Source organism: Gorilla gorilla, chromosome 4, assembly GCF_029281585.2.
Source record: "Gorilla gorilla gorilla isolate KB3781 chromosome 4, NHGRI_mGorGor1-v2.1_pri, whole genome shotgun sequence".
NCBI classification, from domain to species: Eukaryota; Metazoa; Chordata; class Mammalia; order Primates; family Hominidae; genus Gorilla; species Gorilla gorilla.
The window spans coordinates 56,989,781-57,003,172 of NC_073228.2; the positions used below are offsets into that span (position 1 = coordinate 56,989,781).

The following is a 13,392-nucleotide window of genomic DNA, read 5'->3' on the forward strand; positions in this document are numbered from 1 at the left end:
GGAGAACTTCCTCAACCTAGCAAGACAGGCCAACATTCAAATTCAGGAAATACAGAGAACACCACAAAGATACTCCTCGAGAAGAGCAACCCCAAGACACAAAATCATCAGATTCTCCAAGGTTGAAATGGAAGAAAAAATGTTAAGGGCAGCCAGAGAGAAAGGTCTGGTTACCCACAAAGGGAAACCCATCAGACTAACAGTGGATCTCTCTGAAGAAACCCTACAAGCCAGAAGAGAGTGGGGGCCAATTCAACATTCTTAAAGAAAAGAATTTTCAACCCAGAATTTCATATCCAGCTAAACTAAGCTTCATAAGTGAAGGAGAAATAAAATCCTTTACAGACAAGAGAGCCTGCCTTACAAGAGGTCCCGAAGGAAGCACTAAATATGGAAAGGAAAAACCTGTACCAGTCACTGCAAAAACATACCAAAATGTAAAGATGATTGACACTATGAAGAAACTGCATCAACGAATGGGCAAAATAACCAGCTAACAACATAATGACAGAATCAAATTCACACATAACAATATTAGCCTTAAATGTAAACAGGCTAAATGCCCCAATTAAAAGACACAGACTGGCAAATTGGCTAAAAGAGTCAAGACCCATCAGTGTGCTGTATTCAGGAGATCCATCGCACGTGCAAAGACACACATAGGCTCAAAATAAAGGGATGGAGGAATACTTACCAAGCAAATAGAAAGCAAAGAAAAGTAGGGGTTGCAATCCTAGTCTCTGATAAATAGACTTTAAACCAACAAAGATAAAAAATGACAAAGAAAGACATTACATAATGGTAAAGGGATCACTGCAACAAGAAGAGCTAACTATCCTAAATATATATGCACCCAAAACAGGAGCACCCAGATTTATAAAGCAAGTTCTTAGAGACCTACAAAGAGACATAGACTCCCACACAATAATAGTGGAAGACTTAAACACCTCACTGTCAATATTAGACAGATCAACTTGACGGAAAATTAATAAGGATATTAAGGACTTGAACTCAGCTCTGGGCCAAGCGGACCTAATAAATATCTACAGAACTCTCCACCCTGACAGAATATACATTCTTCTCAGCACCACATAGCACTTATTCTAAAATAGAACACATAATTGGAAGTAAAACACTCCTCAGCAAGTGCAAAAGAACAGAAATCATAACAGTCTCTCAGACCACAGTGCAATCAAATTAGAACTCAGGATTAAGAATCTCACTCAAAACTGCACAACTACATGGAAACTGAACAACCTGCTCCTGAATGACTACTGGGTAAATAACAAAGTTAAGGCAGAAATAAATAAGTTCTTTGAAACCAATGGGAACAAAGACACAACGTACCAGAATCTCTGGGACACAGCAAAAGTAGTGTTTAGAGGGAAATTTATAGCACTAAATGTCCACATCAGAAAGTGGGAAAGATCCAAAATTGACACCCTAACATCACAATTAAAAGAACTAGAGAAGCAAGAGCAAACAAATTCGAAAGCTAGCAGAAGACAAGAAATAACTAAGATCAGAGCAGAACTGAAGGAGATAGAGACACAAAAAACCCTACAAAAAATCAATGAATCCAGGTGCTGGTTTTTTGAAAAGATTAACAAAATAGATAGACTGCTAGCCAGACTAATAAAGAAGAAAAGAGAGAAGAATCAAATAGACACAATAAAAAATGATAAAGGGGATATCACCACTGATCCCACAGAAATACAAACTGCCATCAGAGAATACGATAAACACCTCTATGCAAATAAACCAGAAAATCTAGAAGAAATGGATACATTCCTAGACACATACACCCTCCCAAGACTAAACCAAGAAGAAGTTGAATCCCTGAATAGACCAATAACAAGTTCTGAAATTGAGGCAGTAATTGATAGCCTACCAACCAAAAAAAGCGCAGGACCAGATGGATTCACAGCCGAATTCTACCAGAGGTACAAAGAGGAGCTGGTACCATTCCTTCTGAAATTATTCCAATCAAGAAAAAAAGAGGGACTCCTCCCTAACTCATTTTATGAGGCCAGCATTATCCTGATACCAAAACCTGGCAAAGACAAAACAACAACAACAACAAAAAAGGAAATTTCAGGCCAATATCCCTGATGAACATCAATGCAAAAATCCTCAATAAAATACTGGCAAACCAAATCCAGCAGCACATTAAAAAGCTTATCCATGGCTTCATCCCTGGGATGCAAGGCTGATTCAACATATGCAAGTCAATAAATGTAATCCATCACATAAACAGAACCAATGACAAAAACCACATGATTATCTCAATAGATGCAGAAAAGGTCTTCGATAAAATTCAACAACACTTCATGCTAAAAACACTCAATAAACTAGCATTGATGGAACATATCTCAAAATAATAAGAGCTGTTTATGACAAACCCACAGCCAAAATCATACTGAATGGGCAAAAGCTGAAAGCATTCCCTGTCAAGAAATGACAATATGTTGTGTAATCAACATACTGATTGGTGAATATTGTGAAATCTATTCCTTATTTTCTTTCACTAAAAAAATATGCATCTAATACTGTGTCAGGCTCCTCTGTACACCACTTCCATTCTATCAGCTTTATCTCTGACTCTAGGCACCACTACAGCAGCCAGTTGCACCCAGGCTCTGCCCAGCTCAAGACGGTATAATCTGACAGCACCTCACCTTGTCCATCATGCACACCCCTCTCTTCCTGCACCGGGGATTCTCTGATGCTGAGGTATAAGAAGGATCAGCTCAATACTCAGGCACGTACAACCTGGAAGTCTGGACAAGTAGTTCCTACCACATCTGAGTTTATGTCAATGAAGTGACTTTTGGAAAGCCTTAGGGATGAGAACTGGTTGCCATGGGAGCCAATTATGAGAGGATTGGAAATTTCAGCCTCTACCCCCAAACTCCAGGGAGGGGAGAGAGGCTGGAGATTGATCTGATCACTAATGGTTAATGATTTAATCAATCATGCTTATGTAATAAATCTTCCATAAAAAACTAAGAGAATAGGGTTTAGAGAGTTTCCAGGTTGGTGAACTTGGAACAGTGTTCAGTGGAGGCACTGAGAGGATGGTACACCTGGAGAGGACACAGAAGCTCCAAACCCACTCCCCATGCCTTGCCCTATGCATCTCATTGACCTGGCTGTTCCTGAGTTGTATGCTTTATAAAATAACCCTGTAAGTAAACTGTTCTTCTGAGTTCTGAGAGCTACTTTAGTAATTATGGAATCTGAGGAGGAGGTCTGGGGAAATTCTGATATGTAGCCAAGTCAAACAGAAGTTGTGGGTAACCTGGGGACCCACTATTTGAGATTGGCGTCTGAAGTGTTGCCAGTCTCACGGGACCGAGCCCTTAACCTGTGTGGTCTATGCTAACACCAGGTAGTCTCAGAAGTGAAGCATTGAGAATAGTAGTAGAGAATAAATGGGAGTTTTCTTTTGAAGGAATAATAAGATTCTGGCTATATTTTTGGAAGTAGGGCCAAAAATACTTATTAATGAATTAGATTTGGGGTATGAGATAAACAGAGGAGTCAAGGATATCTCCAGACACTGGACGAGGAATATTCCTTTCCCAGAGACTAAGCGCAGGGCTGAGAAGGAAGGCAGGCTACCCCACAAGGGGACATTTTAGCTCCCATGTGCTCATCCTTGCCCTACACTCTCCCCATTATATTCTAGAGTAGCTCAGCTTATGCTGGACAATCATGCTGTGCGAGTACACATCATGGGCTGTACATCACGGGATGTCGTATGAGCTGTGTTTACCGGCAGAGATCACAGCTCTACAAGTTGAAGTGTTCTCTCTGGTGGTCCCCATGTGTACAGGCTATTTGAGCATCTGAAGGTGGTTAGCTCCTGAGGAAAAAAAACTCCACCGTTTAGAGGATGAATGAATCTCCCAGAGGGAAGGATCCATCATAAACTATTTGCTCTCTCTGCCTGTACTTATTGGAACAACTCGGGAAGTCCACAAGGACAGTCCAAGTCATCTTTGTCGTCTACTTCCTGTTGCATTCGCAGACTTGTTACCTTTTTAGAAAGAGCCTGTTAACTATCATAAGTCAAAAAACAGCATTCTGACCTCTGCCCTGTAACTTCCTCTTCTTCTTATAAATACAAGGGCAGAACTGGTATCCCGAGAAGCCAGGAAGCAGTGAGCCCAGGAGTCCTCGGCCAGCCCTGCCTGCCCACCAGGAGGATGAAGGTCTCCGTGGCTGCCCTCTCCTGCCTCATGCTTGTTACTGCCCTTGGATCCCAGGCCCAGGTCACAAATGGTGAGTCCGGTGAGCTTTCTCTCAGATGACCAGGTTCATGGTAACTCAAGCTCTGTGGCAGAGACACATTGCCCTCCTGTAACTACTCTCCATCCCAGACGTGGTCATGGTACTCATTTAAAGGCAGCACCAGAGTATAGACCTGGTTCTGTCTGCAGGCTTTGGACCCTGGGAGGGGAATATACACATATGGCTGGTCCAATGTGGGGCCAATTATTTCCCTTTTCACAGCAAAAATTATTTGATACCTTCCCTTAGCAGACATAGGACTATTAAGTGCTAGATTAAAAGAAGTGTAGTAAAATTACAGATTTGTAGAAAGAAGCATAGAATTGTATGATGCTAAAACTGTTACATACCATCTAGTAGTATCTATCATATCATTTTGGAGAAGAAATGGAACAAGCCACACAAATGACTCAACCAAGGTCACCTAACCATCGTATTTTTTTGTTTAACAAATGCACTTCTAGTACTTCCTATGTACAGGGCAGGCACTGTTCTAAGCGTCTTACAGATATTAACACATCAGTTCCACCTAACAACCCTGTGGGATATGTATTAGATTTTAAAAAATGCAAATTTGTTACTTTTGTAGGGAAAAAACAAAGCATCAATTTTTATATAGTTTTTCATATTATTATTATTGACATTTTACAAATGAGAAAACTGAGGCACAGAACCTTAGATAACTTGGTAGATCACACAACTATTAAGTGGTGGAATTAAAATATGAGCTAATTAGGAAGTAGTTATGGAATGACAAGGCCATTTAAGATCTTTTTTTTACCTTACCCAAACCATATTAAGCATATTAAAATATACCCACATGTCTCATTACATATAATTCATTTAATGTAACCATATAAGAAATAAGTTGAAAACACTGGAAAGCAATTGGGGGACTAATTTGGCAGCTGAATTGTTATTGCCAAGTCTTTATGTTTCAAAATGTTAAGTAAATACCAACTTTAAAGCCAGCTTTAAAATTATTAATAGTATATTTAATATAATTGTTAAATTATATTAAATGCATATTTAATGTAGTCATTAAATTATATTAAAAGTATATTTAATATCCTTATTAAATTATATTAAAAGATATTTAATATAGTCATTAAATTATATTAAAAGTATATTTATTTTTTAAATATATGAAAAGTACACTTATATATTATATTAAAAGACACATGCACATGTATCTTTATTGCAGCACTAATCACAATAGCAAAGACTTGAAACCAACCCAAATGCCCATCAATGATAGACTGGATAAAGAAAATGTGGCACATATACACCATGGAATACTATGCAGCCATAAAAAGAAATGAATTCATGTCCTTTGCAGGGACATGGATAAAGCCGGAAACCATCATCCTCAGCAAACTAACACAGGAACAGAAAGCCAAACACCACATGTTCTCACTCATAAGTGGGAGTTGAACACTGAGAATGCATGGACACAGGGAGGGGAACATCACACACTGGGGCCTATCGGGGAGTGGAGGGTAAAAGGAGGGAGAGCATTAGGACAAATACCTGGTGCATGCAGAAGCCCCAGATGATGGGTTGATAGGTACAGCAAACCACCATGGCACATGTATACCTATGTAACGAACCTGCGCGTTCAGCACAGGTATACCAGAACTTAAAGTAAAATAAAATTTAATTTAATTTAACTGTAAAAAAAGAAAAAGTCTATTTAATAGTTATTACATTATATTTAAAATATATTTAATATAGTTATTAAATTATATTAAAAGTAAATATTTATTATATTTTATTTTATTTTGAGATGGAGTCTCATTCTGTGGCCCAGGCTGGAGTACAGTGGCACCATCTTGGCTCACTGCAACCTCTACCTCCTGGGTTCAAACGATTCTCCTGCCTCAGCCTCCCTAGTAGCTGCGATTACAGGCACATGCCACCATGCCTAGCTAATTTTTGTATTTTTTTTTTTTTTAGTAGAGACGGGATTTCAACATGTTGGCCAGGCTGGTCTCAAACTCCTGACCTCAAGTGATCCGCTCGCCTTGGCCTCCCAAAGTGCTGGGATTACAGGCGTGAGCCACCGCACCCAGCCAAATTTTAAGGCTAGCTTTATTCTGTGAGACAGTCAATTGTGGAAATAAACTAACTTTAAGGATTAAAATTTAAAAGAAAGGAAAAATGTTTAAAGCTTAGTTTCATTTGCCTAACAAGCATAAGGCAGCTCCACAATCCCATTTCCAAAGCACTTGGCACTAGATGAATTTTGGAATGCAGAATTTCTCAGGTTTTAAAAAGTTAATATGATATGATGCAGCAATTCTATTTCTGGGTATATATCCAAAATAATTCAAAGCAGGTACATGAAGAGATTTTTATACACCCATATTCATAGCAGCATTATTGATGACGGTAGCCAAAAAGTAGAAGCAAACTAAGGGCCCATCGAAAGGTTAGTAGATAAACAAAGTGTGGTTCATACATACAATGGAATCTATTTGGCCTCAAAAAGTAAGGAGATTCCCTTGAATGTTGAAGTAAGAAAAAATAAAAATTTAAGTAAGGAGATTCTGACACATGCTACAACATGGATAAACATCAAGGACATTATGCTAAGTGAAATAAACCAGTCACAAAAGGACAAATAGTGTATGATTCCACTCACATGAGGTACTTAGTCAAATCCACAGAGACACGACACAGATAGTGATTGTCAGGGATTAAGGCGAGGAAGCATGAGGAGTTGTTGTTTAATGAATACAGAGTTTCAGTTTCACAAAATGAATGAACGGCCGTGAAAACTGCATAGTTATTTGAATGTATTTGATGCTATTGAACTGTATATTTAAAATAGTTCAAATGGCAAATTTTATGTTATATATATATATATAACCACGATTTAAAAATGATTTAGTAAAAAACTTAAACATATATTGATGGTACTTATCCCTGATGAGGCCTGGGAACAGTATTTTAATCAAACACAGCAACCTCCTGTAACAAACACATGAATATTTCTACTAACTGGGATAAATAATGACCATAATAGCTACACTTCACTTAAAGGGATACTGTGCCACCATATGAGCTGATGAACACCTCTCTGTTTCCAGAGCCCTGTGGATTCCAGAAATGTGTAGAGAGACTTGTAGACTGTGTGACATCATGTAGACATTCCATTAGCTGAACCATGTTAGATTTTGAGGTTTCTTTTAGCATTTCAGAGTCAACACAGTGTTTTCATGTCTACATTTTCAAAAGGTCCCTGAAAAATCTCAGGGCCCTAAAGGAATAAATGGGCCAGGAGTCAGGCCTAGAGCCCAGACACGTGGTGGTGGTCCAGCTTCAGGGACCTTTCTGCCTCAGGAGGAGGATGAGCAATGGGGTGGGTGGAGATGCTGAAACAATGCTGCCGCCCAGTGATTTCCTTCCCTGTCCTGTCTGTTTCTTCCAGATGCAGAGACAGAGTTCATGATGTCAAAGCTTCCATTGGAAAATCCAGTACTTCTGGACAGTAAGTGATCAGATATGGCATATATTTAAAAGCAGCCAGCAGGTGCAGGTCGACACTATGGGATCCATTGTCCCTGTTTACAGAATGGGAGGAGAATGAGAGGGTCCTGAGGGTGGTGAACATCTCCAAGGAAGATCAGGACGGGCTATGGGAACCCCCTCCATAGATGCCTTCTCTGTTCCCCTCTGGCTGCCCCAAGAGTCTGCTCCTTTGGGGCAGAAGGTGCTCTCTGATGCCTGCAGGTGTCTGCAGATGCCTTCCCCTTCTGGGGGAAATTTTCCTGGTCCTGCTGTGGCCCACCCTGAGTGCCCTCAGACACACAGCTCAACTCTGGTGAGGGTCTGAAGCAGGGAGATGCCAGCAAGTGTTGGCCACGGAGGAGGAAACATGTCTTCTGAGCCATGTGCCTTCTCACCCTCCACAGGGCGCTGGAGGAGAAAGATTGGTCCTCAGATGACCCTTTCTCTTGCTGCAGGATTCCATGCTACTAGTGCTGACTGCTGCATCTCCTACACCCCACGAAGCATCCCATGTTCACTCCTGGAGAGTTACTTTGAAACGAACAGCGAGTGCTCCAAGCCGGGTGTCATGTAGGTGCCAAGCTCACCAAACATGTGTTGAGGGAGAAGGACTCTGTAGCATCTTGCAGGGAGGACCTGATAGACAGGTGTCCATCAGGGCCCACCCTCTGGATCCTGCCAGGTACGGGGCAGCTGTGTCCTTAGGAAGATCCTGCAGGGCATCAGGGATGAGACACTCCCAGGGGGAAAAGGGTGGGGAAGGAAGAAGAAAGCAGGCACAAGTCTGCCCAAGGATGCTCCCATGAGTCACTAGGGAGTCCCACAGGCTGAGGGGGTCTCAAGAGGACACTGGCCCTGAGCTGCCATCAGCAGAGAATGAAGAAAAAAAGAAAAAAAAAACTGGCTATATTGACTGGGAAATCTTAGGGGCAGGGAGGATGGGGCCCCCTGTCCCCATGTGCTGGACACACCTCAGTTTGTAACTTTTCTCCCCCTTGTTCCCTAGCTTCCTCACCAAGAAGGGGCGAAGTTTCTGTGCCAACCCCAGTGATAAGCAAGTTCAGGTTTGCATGAGAATGCTGAAGCTGGACACACGGATCAAGACCAGGAAGAACTGAACTTGTCAAGGTGAAGGGACACAAGTTGCCAGCCACCAACTTTCTTGCCTCAACTACCTTCCTGAATTATTTTTTTAAGAAGCATTTATTCTTGTGTTCTGGATTTAGAGCAATTCATCTAATAAAGAGTTTCTCACTTTTTTTGTATGATAGGGTCTCTGTCACCCAGGCTGGAGTGCACTGGTACATCTTGGCTCACTGCAGCCTAATCTCCTGGGCTCAAGTAACCCACCTACCTCAGCCCCACAAGTAGCTGTGAAACAGGGTGTTAGGACAGAGAAAAGAGACATACAAGGTGGGGAAGCTCGACAGCAACATAGGTTTATTGGACAGAGAAACCTGTGGAAGGGGAACACCAGCGAGTGCTGGAGCCCCCGTCCTGCGTACAGACTGGGGCAATTATAGGTCTGGACAGGGGAGGTGGGGCAGTGTGGCTAGCTGCCTGGCAGGATGTAATAAGGGAGCCATTTCCTGCAGTCAGGCAGTGTGGCCTGGGATCTGCTTGGCAAAATGCTTTTCATGGCCTGAGCCCCTATGGAAGTTTCCTCCCTGATCAGGGTGTACAAAATGGCAGGGGTTTACTTGACGGCACGACTTGGGCTAACAGAGAAGAGTTCCCTGACTTCCTCACAGGACTTGTGACAGGGGTGTGGCTCATTGGCAAGGCTGCTGCACATTCAAATCCCCTGTGGGAGGGGGAACATGCAGACAGGCAGGTGCAGGAGCCAGGGCGAGCGCTTTTGGGCTCCATCCCCATGGTAGCATCTAGGGGTGTGTTACAATTAATGCTCTTTAGCAGTTGCTTTTCGTGGATGGCTATTCCACTCAGTGGAGAGTCAGGGTGACAGCCTTTTATATTCTGCTCTCTTGGAATCCGTCTTTGTCTGGCATCTAGGAAGAATCAGGTCACATAAACCTGAAGGATAGTGAAGGTGGGGATTTTACTGAGTGATGGAGTTGGCTCTCAGAGGAATGGATGTGGAGCTGGAAAGGGGATGGAGTGGGAAGATGATCTTCCCCTGGAGTTCAGCCATCCCGCGGCTTATCTACTTTCCAACCGTCCTCAGCCGAACTCCTCCTGACATTCAGATGCTCCTTCTCTTCTCTCCTCTGCCATGCCATTTTGCTACTCTGCTGCTCTTCTGTTCCTCTGCTTGTAGAGCTTGGGGTTTATATGGGCACAGGATAGGGGTGTGGCAGGCCAGAGTGGTCTTGGAAAAGGCAACATTTGGGCATGAAAGTGGGAATGCTTGCTCCCACTTAGGGCCATGGATTTCCAGGCTTCAGGGTGGGCCTTTGTTGGGGAACTGCCCTCTTCTACCCAGTATTTCCTTGCCTGTATCTGTATCATTTCCCCCCTCTAAGAGGCCCATCTAATTGCCATTAGAATATGGACAATGACCAATCTTAGCTACTTCCTGCTGACAGAGGACATTGTTTTGGGGAAAACAGAAGTCAGATTCCTCCCAGAGGTCTATCTAAGGATCCCTGGGGAAAGGGAGTCATCATCCAAGGCTCCAGTTGCCTGACCATTTGGAGTTTCATGACCTCAAACTTGAGAGAAAAAACAAGTTTTATAAGGTGTTAAGTATGCATGGGTTAAACATGTGTATTATACAAAGAAATAATCTAGTGCCAAAGATTACAGAAATAGGAAATGTAACATACTCACAACATTGTACCCTGAGCTGTTTCACCCTGGTGAAAGAAATTAAGACTTGTATGGGTGTGGTTAAATTTTAGAAGAGAGATAACCGTTCTTGCCACCAAAGATTACCGAAATAGGAAGTGTAATATACTAACAACATTGTACCCTGAGCTGTTTCACCTTAGTGAAAGAAATTAAGACTTGCATGGGTGTGGTTAAATTTTAGAAGAGAGATAACTGTTCTTGCCACATCTGTAGGAGTTAACAGATGCACCTTAGGAATTCTGGGGTTTGTGGGTTTGCATGGTGACCCTTAAAGCTTCTGCTTCTTTCTTGTGTCTCCCTATCTGTACTGTAAAAGACCAAGGTGGCCTCTTTCAGGAGGTCTCCTAAAGTACTCCCCGACACCAGGGCCCATTTCTGCAACTTCCCTCTGATATCAGGGGCTGCCTGAGTAATACATTTATCATTTAGGATTAGTTGTCCCTTGATGGAATCGGGACACAGAGACCTATGCTTTACAAAGGCCCCTCTTAGCCTCCCCAAGAAGGCAGTGGGATTTTCATTAAATCCCTGGTCTCTCATGGATATCTTGATATAGTAGAGAGGCTTAGTTCTAATCCTACATAAGCCTTCTATTATGCACACCTGAAACTCTCCTCTTGCATTCTCCCATCTTGTCACTGGGATCCCATTTAGGGACATTCATTGATACTCCTTCTCTTCCAGTTGGATAATATTCACCCCCTTTCCTGGGTGCTACGTATGATACAAACCTCATCCCCAGATCTCTCTGTCACTTGCAGAGTGGCCTGCTTCTCAGTGTTAGTCAGGGTTTGGTTCAAAGTAACATGACATCTTCCTAGGAGAGCTCAAATACTTGGGTTAAGTTCTGAAAAGCCTCTATATGTCTCTCAGGGTCATCTGAAAACTTGCCAAGATCCCCCTCAATTTGCTTCAAGTTCTGTAGAGAGAAGAGTACCTGGACCTTATGGGGCAAATTCGCCAGGCATCTGTTGGAGGGGAAAGAATGAGACTGGGGCTTGTCTAGGGTGAGAATTTCTAGGAGGGGGCAAGTGAGAGACTGAAGCTGGATAGGGAGGATGGGGTGGACCTGGAGGAGCAGGGCTGGAAGGAGCTGGCTCCTCTGCTGGGGATGCCTCTGGGATTTGTTTTTTTAGTTCCCTGGGATTGCCCCTTGCAGCCTCTCCCGAGATGGCAAACCGGTCTGGATTAATTCTACATTGTCAGCTAAGGTCTGGATTGCCCTGCAAGGTATAGAAAGCCTGCACATATGGGGCCTCAGAGCATTTGCCCTCACGTTTACAGAAAAGCTCCAACTGCTGGATGATATCGAAATGAATGGTTTCTTCCTGAGGCCAAGCCAGTCCTTCACAATTTGCCCAAACCTTTGTGCAGAGGGCTATGAGCCATTTTCCTCCAGAGTCTGAGGGTCAAAGCAGTCCCAGTGGTTCAGGATACACTCTAGAGGAGTATAAGCTGGGGGTGGTGAAGACAGCTGATCGCCCATTCTGAAAGACAAGAAATAGAGGTGACCCTCATTTCCTTCCCTTCTTTTAGTGATAACTCAGGGTTTGATGGAGAGAAAGCAGGCATCCCCGTTTTCTTTTTGTCCCCATGTACCAGTGACCTTGGCAGATGCCACCCACGGGTGCCGAAGCGGCTTTTACTCATGTTAACAGGGGGGCCTGGGGGGGTGAGAGTATCCACTCTTACACATCATGCCCTATTTCCCTTGCTGCCAACAACCTTTGAGTTCCCTGGGCCTCATCTATGTCATGGAGCATGGCCTCCTTTCATGAAGCAAGGTTTTAGTCAGCAGGAATTGGTCCTTCCCATTTACATTGTGCCTGTTGCCAGGCTTTGGATCCCTCAGATCTGGTTTTCCTGTCTAGGGCCTCAACCTGAAGGCTGGAATTGAGTTTCAGACAAAAAGTATTTCAGGGGCTGCATGAATCTGCTTAGATCAAGTCTCAAAGGGGCCCTGCCGAATTTGCAGCTATCAGCCAGCGGGGGTCGCTCCTCTGTTATTTTCCCTATTAAAAGCAGCGTGCTGGGGAAAGGAACCCTCTCACTTAGAAAAGAAAAAGGAAACCGCTTATACTACTAAAAAAGAGGGAAGGAACTTCTTGCTCTGTGCAAATGGGTTCCTTTATTGTATTCCGCCCCTGGTTCAGACCAGTAAGGACCCCTCAACCATGGGAGGAGAGGCTCTGCTTGTGCAGTGAGTGGGAGGCACCGGCCAGCCAGCTGCACTAGGGCCCCAGCGGCAGCCAAGGTTTTCTCCCGCCCCTCGTGGCCACTGGGTGCAGCTCATGCGCAGAGCTGGGAGGAGAGGGGAGAAGGCGGGGAGGGGAAAAGGAGGGGAAGGGAGAAGGAGGGGAGTCACTCATGCACTGCGCACACCTGCGGCTGGGGATGGCACCTCTAAGAAGAAACAGAAACTACATTGTTGTGAATTGCACATCTGATGGCTGAACCAAGCATACCTTGTACTTAGTAACATCTCGGTAGTTGCAGCAAAGCCCTTAATACTATAAAAGAAGAGATAGGAGCCATTTCAAGCCATGAAAGAAGATACCACAGCAAAGTCTGGGGTTCTTGGCCTACAGAGTTCAGTCTTGGAGCCTTCCAGCAACAAAAGATGGCTTCTGTTGCCCCAGGACTTTATTCCATCCCGTGCAACAGCTAGACCTCCATGAAGAGAAACAGAGCCAATATTCCTTTTACCCAAAGGAAAAAGAGAGGTGGCAGAATCTTGGAAAAGAGGCAGATCCGACAGTTCTAAATCTGTAC

The 13,392-nt window shown here is 43.4% G+C and overlaps 1 protein-coding gene across 1 annotated transcript; it reads left to right on the plus strand.

Moving 5' to 3' along the window:
- The first annotated feature begins 4,166 nt into the window (after positions 1 to 4,166).
- On the plus strand, positions 4,167 to 9,066 carry CCL23 (C-C motif chemokine ligand 23). Its single transcript, XM_004041914.4, has 4 exons — positions 4,167 to 4,287; positions 7,730 to 7,789; positions 8,214 to 8,379; positions 8,816 to 9,066. Exons 1-4 carry the CDS (start codon positions 4,212 to 4,214, stop codon positions 8,925 to 8,927), a joined length of 414 nt encoding a protein of 137 aa, XP_004041962.1. The 5' UTR covers positions 4,167 to 4,211; the 3' UTR covers positions 8,928 to 9,066.
- The last annotated feature ends 4,326 nt before the right edge of the window (positions 9,067 to 13,392 follow it).